The 26,346-nt window shown below is 35.6% G+C and overlaps 4 protein-coding genes across 6 annotated transcripts; all 4 read left to right on the top strand.

Moving 5' to 3' along the window:
- Positions 1-1,408: 1,408 nt before the first annotated feature.
- LOC132204705 (mannan-binding lectin serine protease 2-like) lies at positions 1,409-1,895 on the top strand. The gene is made up of 2 exons (XM_059633366.1): positions 1,409-1,537; positions 1,591-1,895. Exons 1-2 carry the CDS (start codon positions 1,468-1,470, stop codon positions 1,806-1,808), a joined length of 288 nt encoding a protein of 95 aa, XP_059489349.1. The 5' UTR covers positions 1,409-1,467; the 3' UTR covers positions 1,809-1,895.
- A 2,051-nt stretch (positions 1,896-3,946) lies between these two features.
- On the top strand, positions 3,947-10,581 carry LOC132204333 (transmembrane protease serine 2-like). Its single transcript, XM_059632790.1, has 13 exons — positions 3,947-4,090; positions 4,806-4,914; positions 5,275-5,335; positions 6,024-6,152; positions 6,230-6,357; positions 6,653-6,826; positions 7,644-7,758; positions 8,577-8,762; positions 8,812-9,030; positions 9,116-9,228; positions 9,710-9,880; positions 9,934-10,096; positions 10,149-10,581. The coding sequence occupies exons 2-13, from the start codon at positions 4,834-4,836 to the stop codon at positions 10,364-10,366; spliced, it is 1,758 nt and encodes a 585-aa protein (XP_059488773.1). The 5' UTR covers positions 3,947-4,090; positions 4,806-4,833; the 3' UTR covers positions 10,367-10,581.
- A 905-nt stretch (positions 10,582-11,486) lies between these two features.
- LOC132204650 (zinc metalloproteinase nas-14-like) lies at positions 11,487-13,696 on the top strand. Its single transcript, XM_059633272.1, has 4 exons — positions 11,487-11,580; positions 12,065-12,367; positions 13,278-13,411; positions 13,514-13,696. Exons 1-4 carry the CDS (start codon positions 11,487-11,489, stop codon positions 13,694-13,696), a joined length of 714 nt encoding a protein of 237 aa, XP_059489255.1.
- A 9,406-nt stretch (positions 13,697-23,102) lies between these two features.
- On the top strand, positions 23,103-25,879 carry LOC132204460 (uncharacterized). 3 transcript variants are annotated; one of them, XM_059632972.1, is made up of 7 exons: positions 23,103-23,305; positions 23,357-23,665; positions 23,719-24,048; positions 24,109-24,336; positions 24,563-24,613; positions 24,675-24,791; positions 25,077-25,432. In XM_059632972.1, exons 1-7 carry the CDS (start codon positions 23,111-23,113, stop codon positions 25,284-25,286), a joined length of 1,440 nt encoding a protein of 479 aa, XP_059488955.1. In that variant the 5' UTR covers positions 23,103-23,110; the 3' UTR covers positions 25,287-25,432. The 3 variants fall into 3 exon arrangements, with proteins under 3 accessions (XP_059488955.1, XP_059488954.1, XP_059488956.1); XM_059632971.1 differs by having other exon boundaries at positions 24,563-24,791; positions 25,077-25,879; XM_059632973.1 differs by having other exon boundaries at positions 23,184-23,309; positions 24,563-24,791; positions 25,077-25,879.
- The last annotated feature ends 467 nt before the right edge of the window (positions 25,880-26,346 follow it).

The raw sequence follows: 26,346 nt of genomic DNA, 5'->3' as shown, positions 1-26,346 counted from the left end.
GATTGCTAATTAATAAGAGTGAAACAATGAAATTCTCGTCAGTGATATTTCAATTGTTAGTAAAATGCAATTAAAAAGTTATGTTATTAAAAAACTGCATCGTGTTGACCGTTTGCTTCATTAAAACTCCCATCTTTGCGGTTTTGAAACAATGGCCGAGTTTTTGCGGGTAATTTTCCTTCGGTGGAAAATATACCATGGAAACGAGAGTCGTTTTTGCATCAAAGATGAGGCCGCAATCGCTTAACCCTTCATGGCCGGCTAGCTCATCTAAAATGCATAAAGAGCACAGGCTTGAGTGCGAGTCTGCGGTTTTTTGTTGCACGTCGTGTGTGTTTGCTGGCGGCCTCGCCGCCACCCCTGCACTTTTGCATTAACGTGAATTACCCTCTCGCGATCGATGAGCCTCGCTGCATTTCACCACCGGTACACGCAGCCTGACAAATTGCCTCTCTCTATACAAAAAATTATTCAACCAAGGAATAATTTGGTAAGTTTTTGAGTTACATTTTGTCAATAATTGGAACTCCCATAATTTTCGCCGGTTAAAAAGCTTTTAATTAACGTTTTGTGAAAAGGATTTATAAAATAAATTCAAAATTTAATTTTAAATTTTTTATTAATCCGGTAAATTAAATTGCTATCTGAAAATTTGATAAAAATTATATTTTCAATTACATGTCATCATTATATTCCTTTCTAACAACAGAACTTATGGAGGAATAATAAAATTAGAAAAGAGTCGATTATCAGACCGGAATTTTTATTTTATTTTTCGAGATTTTACATTTTAATAATTTTGTTTTGAAATCGTTCATATGAATAATATTCATTTGCATGAAGTTTCATCAAAATACTTCAAACGATCCCGATATTTAAATAAACTGCGATTTTTTAAATTTTTTTTTTTTTCAAAAAAATTTTAAGTAACTGGCATCTCAAACTTTTGAGATCAAACACACGAATTCAAATCGCGCTGAGAGCCATCAGTCTGATGTCGACTGAGTGCCGAGGAGAATAATGATACAAAAATGAGGAACATCAAAGCACGATGCATGTGCTGTTGTTTTTGTTGTTTTTTGCAAACAAAAAAAAAACTCCCGTCAAAATTTTCAAAGTTAAGACCTGCCCGCAGACATCAAAATGAACTAAAATAATCGAAGATTTTGAAAATTCAGTTCGCTTATCTTGTCCAGGAAAGAATACTTAATTAGTAGATAACATACCCGAAGAATAATTAATCGATTATAACTGAATCTTAACGACAAAGGACTAAACGGCGGGCATCTCATTTTACATTTTCATATTTATCGTCAGTTTTAATAAAAAATCGTATGTTTTTTTATAAAAAAAAAAATTAAAAAGGTGGTCGGCTGGGGCTCCACTTTCGACCATGAACAGCCACAAATTCTGCAAAAGGGGATTCTGAAAATCGTTTCGTACCAGAATTGCTATGAAAGCAACAATATGAAGAAAAAGTTTTCTTCCAAATACATGCGACCGACGGAGAACTTTTGCGCCGGAATTCCTCAAACGCGTGAGAATATATTTTCATTAGGCGGAAAAAAAGTAAAAATTTTGTTTATTTAGAGACAAGTGCTTGCAAAGGGGACAGCGGCGGAGGATTGACTTTCTACGACCGTGATGACACCGAACGCCACTTTTTGCGCGGCGTCGTCAGCATGGGTTCTGTCAAGAAATTCCCCGATGATTTCGTCACGTGCAACCCCAAGTTCTACGCTCTCTACACCGACGTCACCAATTACATGGACTGGATCGTCCAAAACTCCCCCGACATAAATGTTTAGATTTTTTTTTAAATACAAATATCATTATTGCAGTTAGTAATTTCATTGCCGGGAAATATTTCTTTTTAAACGAATTATTAAATTTTGGTCCAAGTACGGCTGCGGCGAGCAGGGCGGCCAAGGGGCCACCGAGGCCTCCAATTCGTACGGCAACATGATGCTCGAGGCCGGCAACCAACTTCTCGCCCTCCTCGTCCCGCCCGCATAAAATTCTTGTATTTTGATCAAATCGGTGTCACATTAATTGTTCTTTGGTAGTTTTAGAATGTTTGTAAAATATATCCAAGCAATGTCACATTTCATAGTTTTAATATTTTTCCATCTTTTAGGATATTTAATTTTAATTCGATAAAATTTTAACATTGGAAAGTTTGCAGATTTTTTTAATAAACTGGAGTTTGAAACACGAAAAACAATTTTTTTCAAAAAATATCGTAATATTGCCTACGCTGAAGTGATTTTTATCTTAATTCTTTTCACATTGTGCAAGTTTAATTTTGAATGGAAACTTTGGTCAGCCGAACCGAAATCGATTCACGCTCCAGGAGGAGTTTTTCAGGGTGAAATCTCGACAATTTTCTGCTTTCCAGAAAGTTCAATAACACGCCTCTTTATCGCTAATACGCTTCGGTGCTCAGTTTTCGTCAAAGTCATAATCGGAAGAATTTAATAAAGTTTACCTGTTGCCTTTGAGGTATGCAACCGGCAGCACAGGTTTGGCGTTGTATTAAAAAGAGACATAAAAAGAAGCGTTTCATACAAATTTGCAGGAAATAAAAATATTTCTCAATGAGAAAAATTTCTGCAACTTCATTCTTCATAAACTTGGTATATTTTGGTCTTGGATTGGTTTCTTTTCTTGCGATTTTAGGGCAAGAAATAAAATTATTAATCCTAAAAAGTTAAATTGATTTTGCAGATCTGGGACCGGAGACCAGATGTTTAATTTCGAGATTCGCACACGCATCTGTGCGAGTTTTTTGTTTTGATTGCAGGATTTGCACAAATAACGTGTGAAAAAATTTCATTCGCTCCCCGCAGCGATCTGCACCAGCGAACCGACGCAACAGAAAGTGTCAAGTTCATATCAAAATGAGAAAACCAAAACTCTCGAGTTGTTTTTCTGAAACTCTAATATTCTGCCCAATAAATTTTATAATTAAACCGGCCATTTTATAATTCCGTTTAAACAAAAAATTCTCTAAAATATATATTCAGCTATTTATTTTTTAATTTAATTTTGGTGATTTTGGCGAAATTGTTTCATTCAAAATGTATTGTACGAATTGAGACAAAATTCATTTGTTGCTTGAAAGAAATTAAATTTCGAGTATGTGAAGGAAAAATATACCAGTTTTGCTCTCGCTTAGCAAAAGATAAATTGCGTCTGCTTTGATTTCGGCGCGATCAATCTGAGACGGCGGATGCTGCGAAGGACAAAGTTTATCAATGATGCCCTCTGCCAACTGACAAAACCCGCACAATCTGCCGATTTTCCTCAACAACCGCCAGCAACTTTTATTAATAATAATTTGATTTTTCAATTACAAAATTTTGCCTTTTGCACGCACAAATTTAGGTCTAATTGAAAATTATGGTAACTCAAAAAGACTTGAATTTTTTAAATAATCAATTTGCGGCCCACCTCGGCGCGGACCTCTCTTGAGGCCCCGCGTTTGCCACAGGTGTTGCCGTTTCTTCACATTTTGAAATTTTCTTCTCATTTGACTGATTTTTGAAGAATAAACAACATCAACAATAATAATAATTAAGCCGCAAAAGCGACAGAAATATAAAAAAGGGGCAAATTTTCAATTGAAAATGTTAAATTAAGGCAGCAAAGGAACTGTTGAGCTTCTCAGCACGTTTTAATCTCATTTGATACTTGATAGGCAAAGGCAAAAAAATATTAAGAAATATTTCATTTTTAAATGCATGGATTTTTATGCCAAAAAGAATTTTACGGAAAAATTTATTTAAAGATATTTTATTTCTAGTATTAAAATGATAAAAATGTTAATTTAGCTTCAATTAGCAGCAAATAAATTGCCTCGCTCGATTTCGGCGCGATCTGAAATATAAGCTTCTAATCTGAGACGCCGGATGCTGTTGTGAGGGTTTATCAATTTAAAATAAAACTGGAAAGTCCCGCAATCTCTGCCGATTTTCCTCATCAATTGGCTCGAACAAGAGGCTTGGGAAGGCACTCGGCATTCGCTCTTCGCTTCTCAATCGCTGCGATCGTCGCCACCGCGGCTCGTCCAACACAAAACCATTCTCAAGTAAGATTTTTGTCCAATCCTTAATTGCAAATTGAAATTTTACTTTTCCGTATTTTAAATGTGGCAATTATTCCAGCTTCAAATTTTATTCAAAATAGTAAAATGCGCATCTAAACTATTTGATATCTACAAATAGTTGTTAGTGTGCGTGAGCCCTGGAATTGCGCGAAATCGCGATCCATTAGCTCTGTTTGCCCTATTTTTGCGAGTTTATTTTTCATTTTTGCGACTCAAAAAGTCATTTAAAAATTAATTTCTTGATTTCAGAAGTCAAATTTTTTTTTGTATTCCATAAAGCCACAGTTTCAGTAAAACCACGTAAAAATCTCTTAATAAAAACACCATTTTTTTCACTTTTGCTCTCTGTTTTTTTGGCAAAGTGAATAAATTAATAACTCACGTTCTGATTTCCTATTTCCAATGCAAAAAGTTTCTTCATATCTTTTCCGATGGTAAAATTTGAGAGCTGAAATTCGAGGAGACAAAATTAAAAGTTTGTGTAAAATGTTTCTACTTTTGCTTAAAATTTTCACTTTAGGAAACATTTCTTAAAAGCTGTGAGAGTAAAAAAGTTTGTCAACTCGGGAAAATATCGCAAAATCTGCAGATTTTCACTATTGTTGTTTGGTGAAAAAAATTTCTCTTAACTTTCATCTGAATGTTTTTGAAAAATTCATTCCTGGCAAGGTAAAAATTGGTTAGTTAAACATTGCAGGCAAAATTCGCAAAAGCCAAGGTTGAAAATGGAGATCGGAAGTTGGATTTGGATTTTCGCCGTCTGCACTTTTTCTGCTTCTGCCCAGACTTGGGAGGAAAGTATGCAGGTGAGAGTTTGGCTAAAACGCAAAATTCATTTCCTTGAATTCAATTAATTTTTATTGACTGGATCTGTTTGAAATTAAAATCGGAGTTTAAATAAAATTATGAGAAAATCAACTTTAAAATTTGTCAACATTTTGTAACATGTCCTGACAACGTATTAACAAGTTTTCTTCTTTTCGATATTGAAACTATTTGAAGGCAAAATTATGTCCAACGGTTTGAATTGAAATAAAATATTATAATCAATTTCTTGACCTTTACGACTTTAATTTTGGCAAATTACGGTTAATCTGTTAGAAGAAATAGAATTATGATTAATTAAAGTAAAATAAAAAAATTAAAATTACTTTCATTTTTCACAGAAAATTTACTCGACCGACTGCTGGAATTACGGAAAAAATCGATCAATTTTTGAAGCTCCAGGTATAAGATTCAATTGAATATGATTTTTTTGTTTTGTTTTTATTAAATGAAGTTAAATGCTTTCACAACCTTCAAATAATGTCAGGCTCAAAATTTATTATTGCATCTCTGGATTTGGAACATAAATTTTTAAGTTCACTCAACTTGGAATTTTCAATTTTCTGAAGTCCCATTATTTATGTCGGAAAAAGGACGGAAAATTCGGTTTTAAACGCAACTTTAAAAACGATCGCACCTTTTTTAATTTCTTTTGATTCGAAAATAATTAAGACCAAATATTCTGTACAAGGTTTTCCAGAAAAGTTTTTTTTATAAGCCTTTGACCAGGTAAAAATGCAAAATTCCAACTGGATAATCTCAAAATTCTGATTTTAGAGAAAAACAAAGTCTCTGGGAATAAAATTTTTGCACTAATCATCGTCAATATTCAATCAATTTAATTAAATTAATCTGTTGAATTTCATATTAAAACATAGTTTATGTCACTTTTATAATATCGAGTTGACATTTAACTCTTTAAAAAATTCGCATGTAAAAAAATGCGTATAAAACTGGATTGCTCGGCTTTCAAGTCTTGCTTTCCAGTCACATAAGCACCGGCCGAAATCTCCGCTTCAAGTTGGTTGTTACTTCTTTCCGATAATTATACTTCATTCAAAAATAAAAATTCTCAATAATTGATTTTCAGGCGTTCAAAATTTCAATGACTGCGGCCGATGGAACCGAAGGGGAACCGCCCCGTGGGTTGTTTACCTAGAAAAGGATTATGGCGATAAGGTTGAAGGTGTTCTTGTATCAGACACAACAATCATCTCTTGTAAGTATTGATTAGAGAATTATTGTTTTTCAAGTTTTCAAAAATTAACACCAAATGATTTTTGATTCCTCAATTAGACAGTTGGCTCTTTTTATACGACGCGTATAAAGAAGGGAAAGAAATTAAAATTTATGCAGGCAAATGTGAAGACGAAAATGATGGACAAAAATGCTACTGGAAAATAGGTTTATTGCAGAATAAAAAGGTATATTTCCTTTTTTCGCCGCATTTTCACCAACTTTTGTAAATTTTAGTTTTTTTGATTTTCCAAAAAAGACGATTTTCTGCTCAAGATGAAAATAATTCCCTCAATCTGATCTGAACGTGTAAATTTAATTTAAACCTATTTGGCCATTAATTTACGTGATTTAAAAATTATAATTCCTGAAATTTACGTTAGCTACAAATTCAATGGCACAATTTTTAAATTTAAAAACAGGATAACAATATACCATAAAAGATTTTTCGCAAATTTCAAAATCAATACGCAATGTTTTCAGTTGTTGAACGTAAAGAAGGTGGAATTGAAGCACGGCAGATTTTTTTCCGAGACGATCTATGTTTGGCAAATTGAAAAATTGGATTTGACACCGAATCTGCAGCCTGCCTGTTTGTGGAATTGGGACAACAGGAATGACCAACACGAACATTTTTATAGTTACGGTCGTTGGCCTGTACGTATGATTAACTTTTTTGCCTTTTACAATTTTAGAGGGCGCGCGAGTAGCAAATTATTTTGTAGCTTTATTACTATTCAGATTTTTGCATCGACGTTAGTTTTTTTTATGAACAAAATTGAATTCTGAAATTGTTGAAAAAAATTTACGGGTCGTGCTATTTTTTTTTTTTTTTTAACTAGATTTGAATAAATGGTGGAAAAATTATGTCAATGTATTTGACTGGAAAAAATCCGTCAAAATAATTCCATAAATTTGCCGTGATGATGGGAGTTTTTACGAATTCCGTCTTTTTTTCTTTGATATTTTTGAAAGAGAAACGGTTTTTTTATCATTTATTTCTATTTTTGGAGAAATTAACATTTATTGGAAAAACGATTCTAGAGCGAGATTTCAACATTTTCAAGATGCGAAAATAGCCATGAATTCATCTACACATGCAATTGTTTCATTCACTAGCAAAATTTTCAACGTAATTACAAATTGAAAGAAAAACTCATCTCATAAATAGCCAAAGCTGAATAATTGGAAATATTTTTTAATTCACAACAAACCGAAAAGATATTTTCGATTTCTTCACATGGAAATTCTGCACACGTATTCATGATACACGGCCTGGAACCTTGTTTCACAGGGGTAGGGGGTGGTCCATTGTTCCACGCGACACTTTGAAGGCGCGCGCGAATATCCAAAAGTGCAGTTCTATTCACGAATTTTCCATTAATTAATTTTTTCTAGTTCCTCGATTTATAATTATAAATCATCGTTTTATTTCCACAATTAAAATTGATTCAAATTTTGTTGCAATCGTTAGGATGGAAGGCAAAAAGTAGATTTCCTGCCGGAGCAAAGGTGTTATAGTGAGGATCAGATTGAAAAAAGGGAATGCGACCTCTACGGGAATACAATCTGCACATTGCCAATAGACGGTAAGTTAAATTGAAACCACGGAATATATTATAAATTCTCAATGGACGCCACAAAAAGTTTTGATTGGTTAGTGACGGGCGTCGTTTCGTCTGCCTCTGCGTTTCACAATTAATTTTGAGAGAATTTAGGTTTGAGCGCAGAAATTAAATTCGGTCTGCGTTCAAATTTTGCAAAACATATTTTGAAGAAAACACCGACCAAAAATAAGTTCGCCTGGAGTTCCTTTTCCTTTCAATCGTCAAGCCCCAGAACGACCTCAGCCACCTGCCCTCGAGCAATCTCTCCACGCTGGCTGTGCAAGCAGTAATTGAGACGGAAAATTTAAAGTGTTTTTTTAATAAAATATTTGTTTTAGTAGAAAATGAAGAGTCCAGCCAACTTCCTGCGGAGTTATAGGCTGGTGACTGCAATGCAAGGCAAAGCCAACAGCATTTTAGTGCTTGCGATTGTTCTTCTTTTTATGGTTTTGGTTCAGCGCGGCGGCTGCGTCTCTTTTTATTTCGGGCGTTTGATAGTTGTGATGCCCTTTCTGCTCATTTTTAAAGATTCTTATTTTTTTTCAATTACTTTAGAAGAATAAACAATAAAATGACTACATAAAATTCCGTTAGCCAAATTTCAAAGGCATATTGGAAAAATTTATTATTAAAATGTTTAATATTTTGTCAAGAAAGGCGGCAAATGTGGGTAATTTGATTGAGGGGTTAGAAATTATATTTTTAGAGCTTTAAAAATAAGGAATTTCTAAAAACGAACCCAAAATTTGGGGAAGAGCTCCATTTTTTTTAGCAGCTTCCAACTGATTTTGCTTATTTAGTTTCAGAACGGTCTCACTGTTTGTTTATTGAGCGAGAAGAACGATTTTATCTACGCGCAGTGGGGTTTGATTATTCAAGTAGCGCTGTAAGTTGGTTGGATTTGTTGCCATTCTTGAATGAAATCACTTCAGCGTCCGTCGATTTGGCTTCAATGCCAAAAATCCCCAAGACAAAATCCAAAAAAGGTTTTAATTTAATTTCCATTTTGATTATTGCAAATTTCAAGGTTTCCAGATTTTGGCCCAAACCAGAGTTTTGCAAACTGCGGACGACGATCGGGCGAACGTCAACGAAAAAGAGAAGCCGGAAAGGCCCTTCCGTTGGTCACCAATGGCAGGAACGCGGTCAGAGGTCAACACCCTTGGCACGCGAGTCTTTCCATGGAAACGGACACAGGGCGTGAGGCAGATTCTTGCGGCGCGACCCTCATTTCAAAAAAGGTCCTCGTCACAGGTCAGAATTGTATTATTTTTAGAAAAATCGCTCTTTTTTCATAACTGAACTTGACAAATTTCTAAAATCTAAACACGATTTTTAGCGGCGCATTGTCTCTTTGACGAGGATGGAAGTTCTTTGAACGCGAGTCACGTGGACGTGACCCTCGGAATGCACAATCGATCGAATTTGCAAGAGAAGCGACAGAAGTTTACAGTAAAAAATAAAAAGCATTGCGCAATTAATTAATCTCCAACTTCGCATTTGCTCGGATAGTTTTCACGTGAACTTGGCGTAGATAAAAAGTTTTTCACAGAACAGACAATTCTGATGTGAAAGAATTAACTTCTTTTTTAATTAATTAATTTAAAAATTCTTTTGGTGTGCTTTTTAAATGATTGTACGTGGATCAACGTGGATCAGAATTAAGCTATCCAGGTGAATTTTTGAAACCCTATTAAATATATCGGATGATTCTGGGAATGGATTAAAATCAAATTTTCCTATTATTTGTCAATTTCTAGGTAAAACTTTTTTAACAACGGGAAATTTATTATTTTGGTTTATTCTATTGAATTCATGAAAGAGAATGAAGTTGAAAATGGGAAAAAATGAATCACAAAGCTGACGACGAGGTCTTCTTAAACTCTCAACGCACCACAAGAAACACACTATCGATTAAAACGTCTTTGTTTAGGCTGCAAGTCTGGTGATTCATCCTGGCTACAACCACAGCACGTGGGAATTCAAGGATGACATTGCCCTAGTCATCTTGGCAGAAGAGGTCAATTTCAATGATTTTGTGCGGCCCATTTGTCTCTGGAACGACGACTACGATTTGAACAAAATCGCAAAAAAATCCGTCATGGTCAGTTTTAATAAAAAATCGTATATTTTTTTATAAAAAAAAAAATTAAAAAGGTGGTCGGCTGGGGATACACCCTGGACCACGAACAGTCTGAAATCCTTCAAAAGGCGAAACTGAAAGTCGTTTCTTATGAGGATTGTTTCAAGAGCAATAGCATGTTCTTTTCCAAATTTTTGCGACCGACGGAGAACTTTTGCGCCGGAATTCCTAAAGCGCGTGAGTTTTTTCATTTCAAAATTTGCAATCAAAATTTATTGTAAATTCGCAGAGACGGGTGTGTGCTTGGGAGACAGTGGGGGAGGATTGACCTTTTACGACCGTGGGGTCAGCAGACGGCACGTTTTGCGCGGCGTCGTGAGCATGGGTTTGATGAGGAAATTTAGCGAGGATTTCCGAACCTGCAACCCCAAGTTCTACGCCCTCTACACCGACGTCACCAATTACATGGACTGGATCGTCCAAAATTCCCCGGACATAAATGTTTAGATTTTTTTAAATACAAATGTCATTATTGCAGTTAGTAATTTCATTGCCGGGAAATATTTCTTTTTAAACGAATTATTAAATTTTGGTCCAAATTGACTTAAAAAATCTCCCCAAATGTTTGATGCGAAAATACTATGTAAAAGGATTTTCATTAATTATCAATAAATTACATTTTTTGTAAATCGGTCATCAGTGTATACTGAGAAATTTCCTTGTTTTCTTTTTCTAGCTGTAAGAAATTCATTAATAAAAATTAAGAAAAATCTACTTCCAGAATAATATTCTTTGCAAAATTGTGAGAAATAATTACATTAAATATTTTCAGTTTCCATCCGTACGTTTAGTAAATTGTAATAGGAAAACACATGCTGGGTTAAGTGGGGGGTACAGTGTTGCAGTCAGAAATAAGGGATGCAGCCCCACCTAGGCCTAGTTGACATTAACACATTTTTGTGCATCAGCTTTATTTCTTTTGGAAATACTGTCTTGGGGGTGGAGTTAAATTTAGGGCACCAGAGCTTTTTGTGAAATAAGAGCTACTGATCAGGATTACGGTCGACTTTGAATTACTTTGAGGTGTTTCGGCGATCGCTGTTGCTTTGGGCCCAAACTCAAAGTGAGGCGGGCCCCCAATAGGACACTCTGGAGGGAAACAATTCACCTGGCCCTGTTCCGATTTGATTTGGTAATATTAATCGCTCGTAAAAATTCTCTCTCTCCAAAAATGAGCAAAATAGTACCGCGCGATTTATATTTCGTCATCTGTTATTTAAAGTCCATAGCTTACTAAAATATAATTTTGAGTTACAATAGGCTGCATATTTTTGTCATTTGTATTTTTGATCTTAGTTTTAAAATGGTTTCCGATTAATTTAATTAATAAATATTTACATTTCATTTTAACCGCAAGAAATATCTTTTTATGCTCAACACACTTCTGAAAAGAACCCACATCCTCACGCCTGCTTGTTTCACCAGTTTAAAACTTGATAAATTAAATAAAAATAATAATTTTTAATAGTTTAAGCAATTGATAATAATTCATAATCAATAAATATATTTTTTGACAAAAAAAGAGACCAACGTGTGCGGGTTGTCGGGCCTGAAGGAGGGCGACATCATGGAGGACGCGCCGAGGTCACGAAACGTGGTCAGCGACCCGGAAACCCTGTGGAAAGACGCCACCATCCCTTACATCCTCGAGCCCATATTCAGTGAGTTGCGAACGAGACCTGCAGGGTAGGCAGCCTGCTCGACGCGTCCGTCCAGCGGCGCAGTATCCACTCGAATCAAGGCTGTTTTTATTATTTAAAATTACTCTCGTCACGGAAATAAGTTTCGTAATTGAATATTTTTGCCAAATTTTTCATCACTTTAAAAAAATTTACATAAATTTAATTGGGATGAAATTGAGAGAAAAAATTGGTACTATTTTATTTTAAACTCGGAGGGAAAAAAAATTTCGTTAAAATTGGGAGCCAAGAGTGTCTGTTTAAAAAAACTGACCTTAAAAATTTTCATAAATTGTAAATCATTGAAACTCAAAATCAATAGGCAACATGAAAATAATTTTCTACCGGAGACAAAAATTTTATTCTTCAAACGTTGGATGCTCTGGAAATGAAATTTCAACCAACTTATTTTGTATTTTAGAAAAAGAATAGAGTTTTGAAACGAACAAGTGTTTTTCGGTTTCAGACGACGCGGAGAGGAAGACGATCCGCGAGGGGATGGACATGATCGAGAAGGGGTCGTGCTTCAAGTTCCGGCCGTTCCAGATCGGCGACCTGGACTTTGTATACGTGCAGGGCGGGCCGACCGGGTGCTGGTCGTACGTGGGGCGGCAGGGCGGCGGCCAGGTCGTCAACCTGCAGAGGAGCGGCTGCGTCCACAAGGGCGTCGTCGCCCACGAGCTGCTCCACGCCTCCGGCTTCTTCCACCAGCAGAGCGCCGCCGACCGCGACGAGTTCGTCTTCGTCAACTTCACCAACATCCAAGCAGGTAAATTGGTCCCAAAAAAAGCAACATTTTTGCAAGAAAAAACAACAACATTTCATTTTATGGAAAAAAGATTCGTTTCAAATTCAAAACAAAGAAAGAGTGATATTTTTATTTCATTTTACGCTTTTTGAGGGAGGTTTGTAGATTGGATTTTTATATAATTTATTCAAAAAGTATTATATTTATATTCAAAATGAGGAAAAATTTGAGAAAAAAAATACTTTTCTTAGTACTTGGAAATTAATTTTATCCAGGCATCAAAATGTTCCTGCTGCCGTCCCCTTTCCATCCATGCGTCACACACGTTAAAAAATTCAAAAAAGGTCACAGGTCAGCTGGGGTCAATGACCCTTTGTGACCTGATCACCATGTTTGATACATCGTTTGAAAGAACAAGTCCAGGCAATCATTTTTGGTTGTTATGCATTTGCTCCTAACTCTAACAGGAAAAGTTTTATCGAGGTTGAAAGTGATTTTTTTCACACAAAAAACACGTTTTTTGCCGTTTCATCCGAAATTTCTCAAAAACTGAAAGTTTGAAGATCACCAATTTTTGACATAATCTTTATTACTAACTAGAACAACTTTGGGTTATTTGAGAATCAAGAAAATTTATTGTCTTGCTACTTTGCTAACAATTTAAATAATTCAGCTAAAAAAAGTGACCTTCAGAGTTGACCTTTGACCTTGATTACTATTGCAAAGTTGAACTGAGATATTTTCGACTTTCAAAAAAACCTTTTTTTGAAAGCCAATCCTTGTAAATTAGGCAATTTTGAGAATTGTCAAAAATTCTTTTGCTAAATTCCGTCCAATTCGGTTGACCCTAGCCAAAATTTTTGCCGTTTTAAAGAAAAGTATAAATTTTTTTAATTAGCATGAAAATGAAAATATGAGTTTTGGTTTTGAGGTCTCGAGAGCAACTTTGACAAGTACAACGAGCCGATCGTGTCCGACTTTGGCGTCGGCTACGACTACAACAGCGTCATGCACTACAGCCGCAAGGCCTTCTCCAAGAACGGCGAGGACACGCTGGTGCCGCTTGTGAGTTCTCGCTTTTCCAAAAGACCCTGAATAAAAAATTCCCACTTAAAATCAGATCAAAATTGATTTTTCATTACTTTGACCGCTCTTTTGAATTCGCAGCAAGACGGCGCCGAGATCGGCAACCGACACTTTGTCACCGAAAAAGACATGGCCAAGCTCAAGGCCAAGTACGGCTGCGGCGAGCAGGGCGGCCAAGGGGCCACCGAGGCCTCCAATTCGTACGGCAACATGATGATCGAGGCCGGCAACCAACTTCTCGCCCTCCTCGTCCCGCCCGCATAAAATTCTTGTATTTTAATCAAATTGGTTTCACATTAATTGTTCTTCGGTAGTTTTAGAATTTGTAAAATAACCAAGCAATGTCACATTTCATAGTTTTAATATTTGTCCATCTTTTATGATATTTAATTTTAATTCGATAAAATTTTAACATTGGAAAGTTTGCAGATTTTTTAATAAACTGGAGTTTGAAACACGAAAAACAAATTTTTTCAAAAAATATCGTAATATTGCCTACGCTGAAGTGATTTTTATCTTAATTCTTTTCACATTGTGAAAGTTTAATTTTGAATGGAAACTTTGGTCAGCCGAACCGAAATCGATTCACGCTCCAGGAGGAGTTTTTCAGGGTGAAATCTCGACAATTATCTGCTTTCCACGAAGTTAAATAACACGCCTCTTTATTGCTAAGACGCTTCGGTGCTCCGTTTTCGTCAAAGTCATAAACGGAAGAATTTAGTTGCAAATTGTGTTTATTGATCTATCACAAAAGCAATTGCTGCCCATAACGGGATACATCATTTATACATTCAAAATTATACAAGTTAATATAATTGAGAGAAAAGATGATAATTTTACATACAAATTTTTACAAAAACAAAATACAAAACAAAAACAAAAATTAACAGTAACAAAAAGTTCTTTGGACATTTTTCTTTTTTCTGGATGCTGAAAGCTTGCATTTAGATGACTGCCTGATACTTGCGAATGCCGCTTTCTTTGTTCTTTTTTTGCTCTTACTCCTGGCTCCTCTAAAATTTGGGAACCCACGACTTAAAGAGACCTTGAATTTGAAAAAATTAACTTCTCTATTGGTCGTGGGTCTCCAAAATTTGGGGACCCACGACTTAAACAGACGTCAAATTTGAAAAAAGTTTCTTTTCCAGTCGTGGGTCTCTATAATTTGGGAACCCACGACCTAAACAGACATTAATATTGAAAAACGTTACTTTACTAGTCGTGGGTCTCCAAAATTTGGAAACCCACGGCTTAAACAGACCTTAAATTTGAAAAAAGGTAACTTTTCTAGTCGTTGGTCTCTAAAATTTGGGAACCCACGACTTAAACAGACCTTAATTTTGAAAAAAGATACTTTACAAGTTGTGGGTCTCCAAAATTTGGGAACCCACGACTTTAACAGACTTTTATTTTGAAAAAAAGCTAACCTTTCTAGTCGTGGGTCTCCAAAATTTGGGAACCCATGACTTACACAGACCTTAAATTTGAAAAAAGTAACTTTTCCAGTCGTGGGTCTCCAAAATTTGGGGACCCACGACTTAAACAGACCATATTTTTGAACAAAGTTACTTTACAAGTCGTGGGTCTCCAAAATTTGAGGAACCCACAACTTTAACAGACCTTAAATTTGAAAAAAGTAACTTTACAAGTTGTGGGTCTCCAAAATTTGGGAACCCACGACTTTAACAGACTTTTATTTTGAAAAAAAGCTAACCTTTCTAGTCGTGGGTCTCCAAAATTTGGGAACCCATGACTTACACAGACCTTAAATTTGAAAAAAGTAACTTTTCCAGTCGTGGGTCTCCAAAATTTGGGGACCCACGACTTAAACAGACCATATTTTTGAACAAAGTTACTTTACAAGTCGTGGGTCTCCAAAATTTGAGGAACCCACAACTTTAACAGACCTTAAATTTGAAAAAAGTAACTTTTCCAGTCCTGGGTCTCCAAAATTTGGGGACCCAGGACTTACACAGACCTTAAATTTGAAAAAAGTAACTTTTCCAGTCCTGGGTCTCTAAAATTTGGGGACCCACGACTTAAACAGACCTTAAATTTGAAAAAGGTAACTTTTCTTGTCAGGACTAAACGGCGGCCATCTCATTTTTTATTTTCAAATTTATCGATTAAATCTGAATCTTAACGACAATTTTAGCGGCCATCTAATTTTTTGCAAATGAAAAATATAACGCTTGCAATCCCGTCTAAAATTTCAAAGTTAAGACCTGACCGCAGAGGACAAATTGATTTAAAATAATCGAAGATTTCATAAACTCTGTTCCCACTTCTTGTCCAGGAAAGAATACTTAATTAGTAGATAACATCCGAAGACGGGTTTTTTGCAAATAAAAAAAATAACGCTGGCAATCTCTCGTCTATATTTTCAAAGTTAAGACCTGACCGCAGACGACAAATTGATCTAATAATCGAAGAAATTTTCGTTCCTTTTTTGATAATGAATATCGCTGTTTTCTCTGAAGCCTCTCTGAGAGAGGTCATCTCGGAGATTATTTTTTAAAAAAGCACATTTTTTTTAAATAAATAAAAATAATAAAATTCCTTATTAAAGAGAGGAAAAAACAAGCAAAGGAGTTATATAAAAAATATTATATGTGATAATCAATTTTGTTTAAATAATTGAAATTAAAGAAGTAAATTGTTCAACATTTTCATTAGAAATGAAAATCAATTTTACTGAAATTGATAGCCAATTTACAATTGGTATCCGCGTTTGTGGAGAAAAAAAAATCAAATTTTAAAGGAAAATCGAATATTTCATTATACTTTTAACCTGTCTTTCAGCTGCGAGACATCAATGAAAATGAAATTATGTTTCGGATTTTCTCTGCGACAAGTGACGGATTTTTATCTGACGTCTTCTCATTCTCGTGTCGCTAAACAAGCTGAAAAGCTGAAGAGTGATGGACCTTAATGTTCCGCAGCTTCGATCTGATTTATATTCATGGGGCCTAGCATGAGTTGCGCACACCTCATTATACATATATCTGACGGCGACCCGCTGGGAATTGCAACTAATTTTCCTCGTTCATGCATACAGATAGGGGTGCAGCAAAACTCTCTCTCTATCCTCGCAAACACCAACTATGAGAGTACCTGCCTAAAATATGAATTGCAAAATGCATCAAAAAGCCGTGAAAGTTAAATTGGATTGCGATTGTGAACAGAGAGCGTGCAAAATTTTCTGAAACAATGATTAATTCGTTCAAGAATCATCAAAACTTGGATTAAAAAATTTGACTCAATTAATCAATAAATATACAATACTTTTCAACGATTTGCTTGGAAAATATGTCCTTCTTAAAATGATTTCACATTGGAATATATGAAGTTAAAATTTACAAGAAGCTGTTAAAAAATTTTAAATTATGAAAACATGGTATTGAAAATTATGAGGGAATTGCTTTCTACAGTTCTTGAAATAAATCATTATATAAAAATATTTCTCTAACTACTTGATAGCTTTCTCCAAATATCTGTTCAATTAATCAGCAACGAATTAATTTAATTCATACATCATTAAATCTGCAACAAATTTTGAAAATATATTATTTATTTGTTATTACCTAAATAAGTATTCATCCTAAAATCTACTGAACATTGGCCAAGAAAAGAATCATTTCAATTCTATAATTTTTGACTCTTCCATTTTTGAATACCAGATGTCGACCTGAGCACAAAGTTGAAGGTGCCTCGTATCAAGTTAATCACTAAATTGGCCGGAAATGGAGTGCGGCGGCAAGAGTCGCGCCCACGAAGCGACGGCATTTTTAAACATGAAGGTGGAACGGAAAAGAGGTGCCAATTTTTGCAGCAGTAGTCGTGTGCGAATTGTTTTGTTGGTCGTGGCAATTGTACTGCTGTTGAAATTCTACCTGGTGCCGACGCTTTTTGGTTACATCAAAGACGAATCCTTGCCAGTATCAAAGAGTAATAATTTTAAATTTGACCATTATGTTTTTTTTTCTTTATAATTTTTGATAAATTTAGATTTGTTGATAAAAGCTGAAAATGAAAAATATGACGATAATGACGAGGAAGATGGGCCAGCTGAAGAAAAATACGTTCAAAAAATTGAAAAGCATCCTAAAAAGATTGCAGTGAAAAATGAAACAAAAAAGGCTGAAGTTTTGAACAGGAAGTCTAATGGAAAACCCGAAGAAAAGAAAAAAGATGAACAAACCACTAAAAAATTATCTCAACCAATAGAAACTGTTACTAAAAAAAGTGTTTGAATAATTTAAATTTTTGTAAAGGAGGGGATTCTGCTAGAAAAACGGCCTGATTATTTTTCATAATTATTGTTCTCGTTGCTCGTATAGAGATATTATTTCCTATGAGACGAATCATTAGAAAAATTGAATCCATTGGGAGAACTGAATTTTTGAAAATTAAATTAATTTCTTATGATAATTTTCAAAGATAATCATAAATCAAAGTTGGCATGACCAAAATTTGTATAAATTTTACGAAGTAACGTTACAGCAATTTGTATATCGATGTTCGTTGAAACTGTTCAGTAAAAATGTCACTCATTCTTTACTCATCGTTGATAAATTTATAAAACAAATTCACACCATTTTTTTTTTTTTAATTAAATAAAATTTGAAAACAATTTCCTGGACGATTTTTTAATGTTTCGTGGGCTATCGTGGCACATTTCCTTATCAATTTTTAAGAGAGCTCAGAACCACGTCATTAAAGTATCAGTCAGGAGGGACAACCTGCGTATTTTCCTGTGCAGCCTGCTTTAAAAATAAAAAAAATGTACAAACAAGCAACAAACTGAGGCACCTTCAACGCGTCCGCAAAAACCAAGACGACCCTTTCACCGACCTGTTGACCGACGTACGTGGATCAGATCAAAGTCTACTATTTCAGTCTGGCGGGACGTTGAAGGTCACAAAGTCGAACCATCAATGACAAATTGAAACCAGGCGAACATCGTTGCAAGAAAAAATGAAAAATTAAAGACCCCAAAGGCAAATATTAAATTCGCGCAAACGTCTAATGAATCGAGCGCGCCGCTCTCCGCCGTCGAGTGAGAGAGAGTCGAGCAAAGCGACAAGCTGAGGCCGGCGCGTCTTTATGTTCATAGCGCAACAACGGCCGCTCAGATCACAAAATTAATCACACCACGAGTTTCCTCATCCCCGAATTACCCAAATTGCATTAGGCCCCCAAAAATTAAAAAGTCGTCAAATCAGAAGGTGAATTTGTTTTTATTATTTAATTTCACTATGGGCACTTTGTCGTGTTGCATTTCTTATCTCCCGTGTTTACGCCAAAATAACATTCAAACGCGCCCAATTATGATTGGTTATGACTGACATTGTTTACAAGTGCATCATTTGTTGCCGGGGCGAAGATTTGGGTCGAAATTCAGCCCAAAATTGTCGACCGAAGCGGCCGGTGAAATCGGCGGCCGCCGCGTGAGGAGTCAAACAGACCCGCTTTGGCCGCAGCGACTCCACAGACTCCACAAAACGGAGTCTGTTAGAGCTAAGTTTGTGTCAGTTTATTAGTCCGCTCCAACCGATACTTAAAAAAATCGTTTATTAAAATATTTTAGTCCACGGCGCATTTTAGGTTTAAAAAATAAGTATTAGTCCTCTCTGAACGAATTTTCAAATAATCGTATATTACAAAAAGAAAAAAAAAACATTAGTCCTGCGAGTCAAATAATGGATGAAATAATTTGTTTTCTAGGATCAAACAACTTTGAAATACACTCTAAAACACCGCTGGATTATATTTTTGTCGACAAAGATGTATTAATTATTTCAATATAATATTGGAAAGTAAAATACTTTATAAAAAATCCACAATCAAATCAGGATACAATTAATATTTTTTTTCCTGAAGCAGTAATTTAAATTAGATTGAAGTTTAATTGATGAAGACAAATATTATTGATCTTCTTTTAAAAATAAATGCCAAAAACAAAAATTTTAAAAGCCGACGATATAAAATATAAAAATGAAATCCAGTTGCTTCTAAATTTTTCAATTTAAATCTGTATTAAATTTAACGATCTAAAATAGAAAATTGATTCTCATTTTTCTTTTTGTATAAAATCTAAAATTAAAGCAAAAAAATATAAAGAAAATGCTGAAATCATAATTTTGGAATCCAAATTTGGTAAAAATTTTCAAAATTCAGGTTCAGACAAGAGTCTCCAAGACGTAACGTTTCTAATATAAATTTTCAAAAGTAAGGATCAGACAAGAGTCTCAATGTTTTATCCTCCTTGGTAAAAATTTTCAAAATTCAGGTTCAGACAAGAGTCTCCAAGACGTAACGTTTCTTGTAATAATTTTCAAAAATAAGGATCGGACAAGAGTCTCAAGTTTTTATGCTCCTTCGTCTAAATTTTCACAATTGAGGATCGGACAAAAGTCTCCGAGACGTAACGTTTCTTGTAATAATTTTCAAAAATAAGGATCGGACAAGAGTCTCAAGTTTTTATGCTCCTTCGTCTAAATTTTCACAATTGAGGATCGGACAAAAGTCTCTGAGACGTAACGTTTCTTGTAATAATTTTCAAAAATAAGGATCGGACAAGAGTCTCAAGTTTTTATGCTCCTTCGTCTAAATTTTCACAATTGAGGATCGGACAAAAGTCTCCGAGACGTAACGTTTCTCTTAATAATTTTCAAAAATAAGGATCGGACAAGAGTCTCAAGTTTTTATGCTCCTTCGTCTAAATTTTCACAATTGAGGATCGGACAAAAGTCTCCGAGACGTAACGTTTCTTGTAATAATTTTCAAAAATAAGGATCGGACAAGAGTCTCAAGTTTTTATGCTCCTTCGTCTAAATTTTCACAATTGAGGATCGGACAAAAGTCTCCGAGACTGAACGTTTCTCTTAATAATTTTCAAAAATAAGGATCGGACAAGAGTCTCAAGTTTTTATGCTCCTTCGTCTAAATTTTCACAATTGAGGATCGGACAAAAGTCTCCGAGACGTAACGTTTCTTGTAATAATTTTCAAAAATAAGGATCGGACAAGAGTCTCAAGTTTTTATGCTCCTTCGTCTAAATTTTCACAATTGAGGATCGGACAAAAGTCTCTGAGACGTAACGTTTCTTGTAATAATTTTCAAAAATAAGGATCGGACAAGAGTCTCAAGTTTTTATGCTCCTTCGTCTAAATTTTCACAATTGAGGATCGGACAAAAGTCTCCGAGACGTAACGTTTCTCTTAATAATTTTCAAAAATAAGGATCGGACAAGAGTCTCAAGTTTTTATGCTCCTTCGTCTAAATTTTCACAATTGAGGATCGGACAAAAGTCTCCGAGACGTAACGTTTCTCTTAATAATTTTCAAAAATAAGGATCGGACAAGAGTCTCAAGTTTTTATGCTCCTTCGTCTAAATTTTCACAATTGAGGATCGGACAAAAGTCTCCGAGACGTAACGTTTCTTGTAATAATTTTCAAAAATAAGGATCGGACAAGAGTCTCAAGTTTTTATGCTCCTTCGTCTAAATTTTCACAATTGAGGATCGGACAAAAGTCTCCGAGACGTAACGTTTCTCTTAATAATTTTCAAAAATAAGGATCGGACAAGAGTCTCAAGTTTTTATGCTCCTTCGTCTAAATTTTCACAATTGAGGATCGGACAAAAGTCTCCGAGACGTAACGTTTCTTTTAATAATTTTCAAAAATAAGGATCGGACAAGAGTCTCAAGTTTTTTTGCTCCTTCGTCTAAATTTTCACAATTGAGGATCGGACAAAAGTCTCCGAGACTGAACGTTTCTCTTAATAATTTTCAAAAATAAGGATCGGACAAGAGTCTCAAGTTTTTATGCTCCTTCGCCTAAATTTTCACAATTGAGACTCGGACAAAAGTCTCCGAGACTGAACGTTTCTCTTAATAATTTTCAAAAATAAGGATCGGACAAGAGTCTCAAGTTTTTATGCTCCTTCGTCTAAATTTTCACAATTGAGGATCGGACAAAAGTCTCCGAGACGTAACGTTTCTTGTAATAATTTTCAAAAATAAGGATCGGACAAGAGTCTCAAGTTTTTATGCTCCTTCGTCTAAATTTTCACAATTGAGGATCGGACAAAAGTCACCGAGACGTAACGTTTCTTGTAATAATTTTCAAAAATAAGGATCGGACAAGAGTCTCAAGTTTTTATGCTCCTTCGTCTAAATTTTCACAATTGAGGATCGGACAAAAGTCTCCGAGACTGAACGTTTCTCTTAATAATTTTCAAAAGTAAAGTTCGGACAAGAGTCTCAATGTTTTATCCTCCTGATAAGAAATTCAAGTTAACATTATCCAAATTTACATTAGTAATAAGAAGTTGATAATAATTTATTGTTTATTTCCATTCAAATCTTAACTACAAATGAAAACTACTGGTCTTTACTTGACAGACCAGTTCATATTTGCACACACTATTTATCCCCGCAGAGAAACTAAACCTCTGCATCACACAGCAATATGAGACTCACTGTGAAATTGTTCCCTATGGGATGCCGGCAGCATAATTCAAGCCGCCGTATGCAAATGATTATTATTAATGACGCCTTTTGTGGAGGATTACGGCAGCGAACAAATGACTCGCGCGCGAGCGGCTGCTGCTTCTTGCGAGTTGCATACCAAGTAGTTTCTGTCCCTCCTGGAAATTCAACTCGATAGCCCGACCTGGCGTTTTGCGTGCCAGAAACAGATTTTGCTGCCTGCAAATAAATTTTAGGTGTATTGCAAATTGTGTTGCTTTGAGCAATTTTTCCATATATTTCGTTGAAAAAACTCACATTCATAATTTAACATTAAAGATCATCATAATTGTGTTCTATTTAAAAATATCTCCGGTCATTGAAAAGTTTTTTTTATTCTTGTTCAAAATATTCCTACAAAATTACGAAGGATTTTGTAAATGTGTGTACGTTTTGGATAAACAAAGAGAAAGAAGAAAATTCAACCGCCCTCTTCTTCCATATCTACCGTGGTGCGAGAAGAGGATTTTGTGGCGTGCACGAAGTAAATATCCCTCTCCAAACGAAAAGTGTTGACTTTGCTCGCACAAATGCCACCGCTTTTGATTTAATAAACCCTAATCGCAGTATTTCAACGCGAGGCATATTTGTTTTTTCGCTTCCTCTCCGCTGAGGGTGCATTTTTTTTAATCTACCAAAGGGTTTTGTTTATCTTTAGCGGATAATTTATGGAAAAAATAAAGCAAAACTTTTGACATTTTCCCATAGGGATTCCTGCTTTTTTAATTATTTTCAGTCGAGTTTTCCTCAATTTCGCTGAGTTTTGAATCATGTTTCTCCACCTGAGATAAGGTCCTAATTACTATGACGCGTTATTCTTTTATAATTACCCACCTGAAAAACTTTATCTCTCGGCGTGTCGGTATCATGTTTGAAAATTTCTTTATCGGCAAAATTTAAATGTACCGGCGCATGAATAGATTTAAGTCTATTACTTTCAACACTGCGTACATTTTTGTTTCTATTAATCATGTCTTTATTCACATTTTCAACAAAATAAAAACTCATCTGAAACTTCGAAATGTGCCCGACTTGCGTGTTCAGTAGATAAGTCCCCTCTCTTGCCCTCTTATTTTTCTTTTTCCTTGTACGCGGGCCCTTCGAATGCTTACGACTCATATTCGAGTGGCTTTTTTCTGGACTAATGTTTGCCCTACCCACAAGCAACATACCAAAAGTAATTTCAGCCTTCGCTTTTCTATGTTTGCTGTGCATAATCTTGTTCGAGAACGAACTTTTTGCGGAAGTGAATCGACGATACCGCTCAAAGCGATTCGTGACAAAGGCTGAATTGAAAATCGACAAAACCGTTTTCGGAAAAGATGTGAAAGCCAAAAACGCAAGTCAGAAATTCATGAAGTGTGAAGATTTTATTCATTTGCAAATTTAGGCACAAAAAACGAATCCAAATTTGCCACTCGTGTTTTACTACAGCATAAACCCGAAGGATTACAAATTAAACGAATCATGCGCTTACCTGACGAATCCGATGGACATCAGTTTCAACAACGTGTACTGGCAAGTGCAGAAAATGACCAACGACATTTACTACCTATTCGGCGCCTATTTTGATAACCGTAAGTTGAACGGTGTTGGACCGGTGGTGCGTGTCATGGGACTTTTGCAACATTGGGAGCCAAAGGTCAAACCCTTTTGCCAAATGTGGTTCAACAATCAGACGACGCCGGTCATCACGCAAGTAATTGCCTCACATGTAAAAGTTTTAAAGGTTCTTCACGTTTTTATTACCAGGTTTTCAGTTTCAACATGTTGTGGAACCATTTCTGGGGTCCAGAGGCCAATATAATGCAGCCCTACTTCATCACCTGCAAAGTTCCGCCCTCGATGAATGGGTCGGTGCCGGTGGCCGTATCTGTTGTTGAGCAGCCATGCGAAAACGCAACCAACCTCCTACGCGTCATCTACGACCCCTTGCCTCCTGGGCAGGAGCAAAAAGATTTCGCCGTTTGCGCCAAAGGCCTATTTTACAAACACAACCCAAACATGGCCGTGAGAATCGTCGAGTGGGTCGAACTGCTGAAGATTCTGGGTGCGGAGAAAATTGGTCTCTACTACTACCACGTCAGTCTCCGGATATTTATTTTATGATTCCCATACAAATTTCAATTAAATTGTTTATAGATCCACGAAAACATCACTAAAGTGTTTAACTATTATGAGGAGAGTGGATTTATGGACGTTGGTCAAGTAACTGTGCCAGGGAAATATCCAAATGCTCCCGACTTGGTTGCTGGCTTTCTAGAAACTCACCGCAGGTTCGAATTTATTCTTGAAGTGATCCACTATACGGACTGCATGTACCATAAAATGTATCGGTATAAATTTATAGCGATTCTGGACGTTGATGAAGTGAGTAGCCACAAATCCACATTTTCACTTTCATTGGAATTGAGATTGAATTATTTTTTCCTATAAATGATTTCTACAGGAAAGATGATTGGCACCAAAATTAGATTCATACTTCCGAGAATTTTAGGATGATAAACAATCATCATCTTTCCACAGATATCATATCAAATATTATATTAATTTATTCAGGGTTTTCATTGTAAAGAAAAATAATATATCTATCCAGGTTATTGTGCCACATAGTGCGAACACTTGGCGGGAGATGCTATTTCAAAAGGTTTTTCCTCGGCTCGAAGCCAAGGCTAAAAACTCATCTTTGTCTTATGCGGCCTTCGCAGCCAGAAACGCTTACTTCATTGACCAGCTTACGGAGCAGAAGCAGTTGTACCCTGACATTCCACAGTATCTTCACATGTTGCAAAACGTGCATCGCAACAGCTTCATCTATCCAGCAGGTGAGCCCAGGAATGACGATATCTGTGCTGCATTTCTTGAGATTTTCCAAAGTTTCCTGATTTAAAAAAATTCTCCTCAAATTTGAATATTCAAAGTCCTCTAAATTTCCTGTGAATGGAATTGGTTTCATTGCCTTATATTGACAAAAAATGGAAAATATAATGTTCAGTGATCAGAATAATAATCAACTTTCACTTTTATCTTGAAAAGATCATAGGCAGAAGGGGAAATCTCAAATTGCAATTTGGAACGGGGTTATTAATTTTAATTCTCTCATCGACCAGGTTATCAGCCTGGTTACGTCAACGTCAAGTGCTTTCATAACCCTCAGCATGTCCTCGTCCCGCACAATCACTACCCCATTTACTGCTTCAACGACGTCGCGACCAATTGCACCAAGTACGATTTCGATTTGGGCGACGCTCTTCTTCATCACTACTGCACCGGTAGGTCCAGGACGGACTGTGAAACCACGGACACGACCAAGATGGTGATCGACGCCTCCATCTGGAGGTACAAGGAAAAGCTCATACAGCGGACCACAGAGGTTTTAGTCGATATTGGAATCATTGGAAGGAAAGACGCCATCGAACATTTTGATCCTCATTTTTTATCGCCATCAACAACAAGAAATCCATAAAAGTTGTGAATTTAAAAATTTAGTTGCCTTTGAAAATTTGATACAATAATGGGACAAAAAAATAGCCCAATTTGGAACCAAAAGTTGCAAGTTTTTTTGATAGATTCTTGGACGAAAAATTTTATTTAATTGAAGATCCAAGATTGATTGGAAAAAGAAAAAATAATTTTGCAATTTAAAATATTTTTTGACTGAATTTGATATAAAATTGACGTTAATTTCTATTTGTGAGGAAAAACTTCCAACACATAACTTGCCGATTAGAATTATTGCAATTTTTCTCAATAAAAACCATAGTATTAGAAAATTTAAATGCGTGGCTGGATTTTTTTTTAAGGAAAATTGAATCTTAAAAAATTGGAGTTCCTAGAAAATTGGAATAAAATAATTTGGACATCCTGATTTTCAAAAGAAAAGATGATGTTTGACCACTGTTGTGTTCTAAAATTCCTTGAAAATTGCTCAAAAATGCCGAATATACTATGTTTCACCAAACCTTAAATTAGTTAGTTGATTTTTTGCCTCCTATCAATTTCAAATTATTTTTTCCGTGTGATCTTTAACTGATTTCTAAAACTAAAATTCTTGATTTAATTTATATTGATAAATGATTGTGTGTTGAGATGAAAAATAACTTCAACAAGGATTCTTTCATGAGAAAGTTTTTAAAAATCGAGCTTTTTCCCCGGAGGCTGCGTGTGAAGCGTGCGTCTATTTTCACATTCAAAACTTCGGCAGGCAGGCAGGCAGCCAGCGCGAAAAGTTTCACGTCTGCTACATACTTTTTTTTTGTAAATTTTATAACGTGAACGCGCGTGTTGCAAAACGCTTCTCCAGCACGTGCAGTTGCCGCTCAAGAGATGAAATTTTCCCCTAGCGCGTGTGTGCGAAATATCGCTGCCAGCAATTTCTCA

Source organism: Neocloeon triangulifer, unplaced genomic scaffold (genome assembly GCF_031216515.1).
Source record: "Neocloeon triangulifer isolate White Clay Creek 2 clone unplaced genomic scaffold, ASM3121651v1 ptg000022l, whole genome shotgun sequence".
Taxonomy (NCBI): domain Eukaryota; kingdom Metazoa; phylum Arthropoda; class Insecta; order Ephemeroptera; family Baetidae; genus Neocloeon; species Neocloeon triangulifer.
The sequence above is the reverse complement of the archived record's forward strand: the minus strand, read 5'-3'. Positions and strand labels throughout refer to the sequence as shown.

Excerpts from the sequence above, each read along its gene's own strand:
- LOC132204460 (XM_059632971.1), top strand. The coding sequence starts at position 23,111 with ATGTTTGCCCTACCCACAAGCAACATACCAAAAGTAATTTCAGCCTTC. Across the intron at positions 24,337-24,562 it reads CGATTCTGGACGTTGATGAA|GTTATTGTGCCACATAGTGC; the intron begins GTGAGTAGCCAC and ends ATATCTATCCAG. Across the intron at positions 24,792-25,076 it reads CAGCTTCATCTATCCAGCAG|GTTATCAGCCTGGTTACGTC; the intron begins GTGAGCCCAGGA and ends CTCATCGACCAG.
- LOC132204650 (XM_059633272.1), top strand. The coding sequence starts at position 11,487 with ATGGAGGACGCGCCGAGGTCACGAAACGTGGTCAGCGACCCGGAAACC. Across the intron at positions 12,368-13,277 it reads CTTCACCAACATCCAAGCAG|GTCTCGAGAGCAACTTTGAC; the intron begins GTAAATTGGTCC and ends TTTGGTTTTGAG. Across the intron at positions 13,412-13,513 it reads AGGACACGCTGGTGCCGCTT|CAAGACGGCGCCGAGATCGG; the intron begins GTGAGTTCTCGC and ends TTGAATTCGCAG.
- LOC132204705 (XM_059633366.1), top strand. The coding sequence starts at position 1,468 with ATGAAGAAAAAGTTTTCTTCCAAATACATGCGACCGACGGAGAACTTT. Across the intron at positions 1,538-1,590 it reads CGCCGGAATTCCTCAAACGC|AGACAAGTGCTTGCAAAGGG; the intron begins GTGAGAATATAT and ends TTGTTTATTTAG.
- LOC132204333 (XM_059632790.1), top strand. The coding sequence starts at position 4,834 with ATGGAGATCGGAAGTTGGATTTGGATTTTCGCCGTCTGCACTTTTTCT. Across the intron at positions 4,915-5,274 it reads CTTGGGAGGAAAGTATGCAG|AAAATTTACTCGACCGACTG; the intron begins GTGAGAGTTTGG and ends CATTTTTCACAG. Across the intron at positions 9,031-9,115 it reads AAAAAAGGTCCTCGTCACAG|CGGCGCATTGTCTCTTTGAC; the intron begins GTCAGAATTGTA and ends CACGATTTTTAG.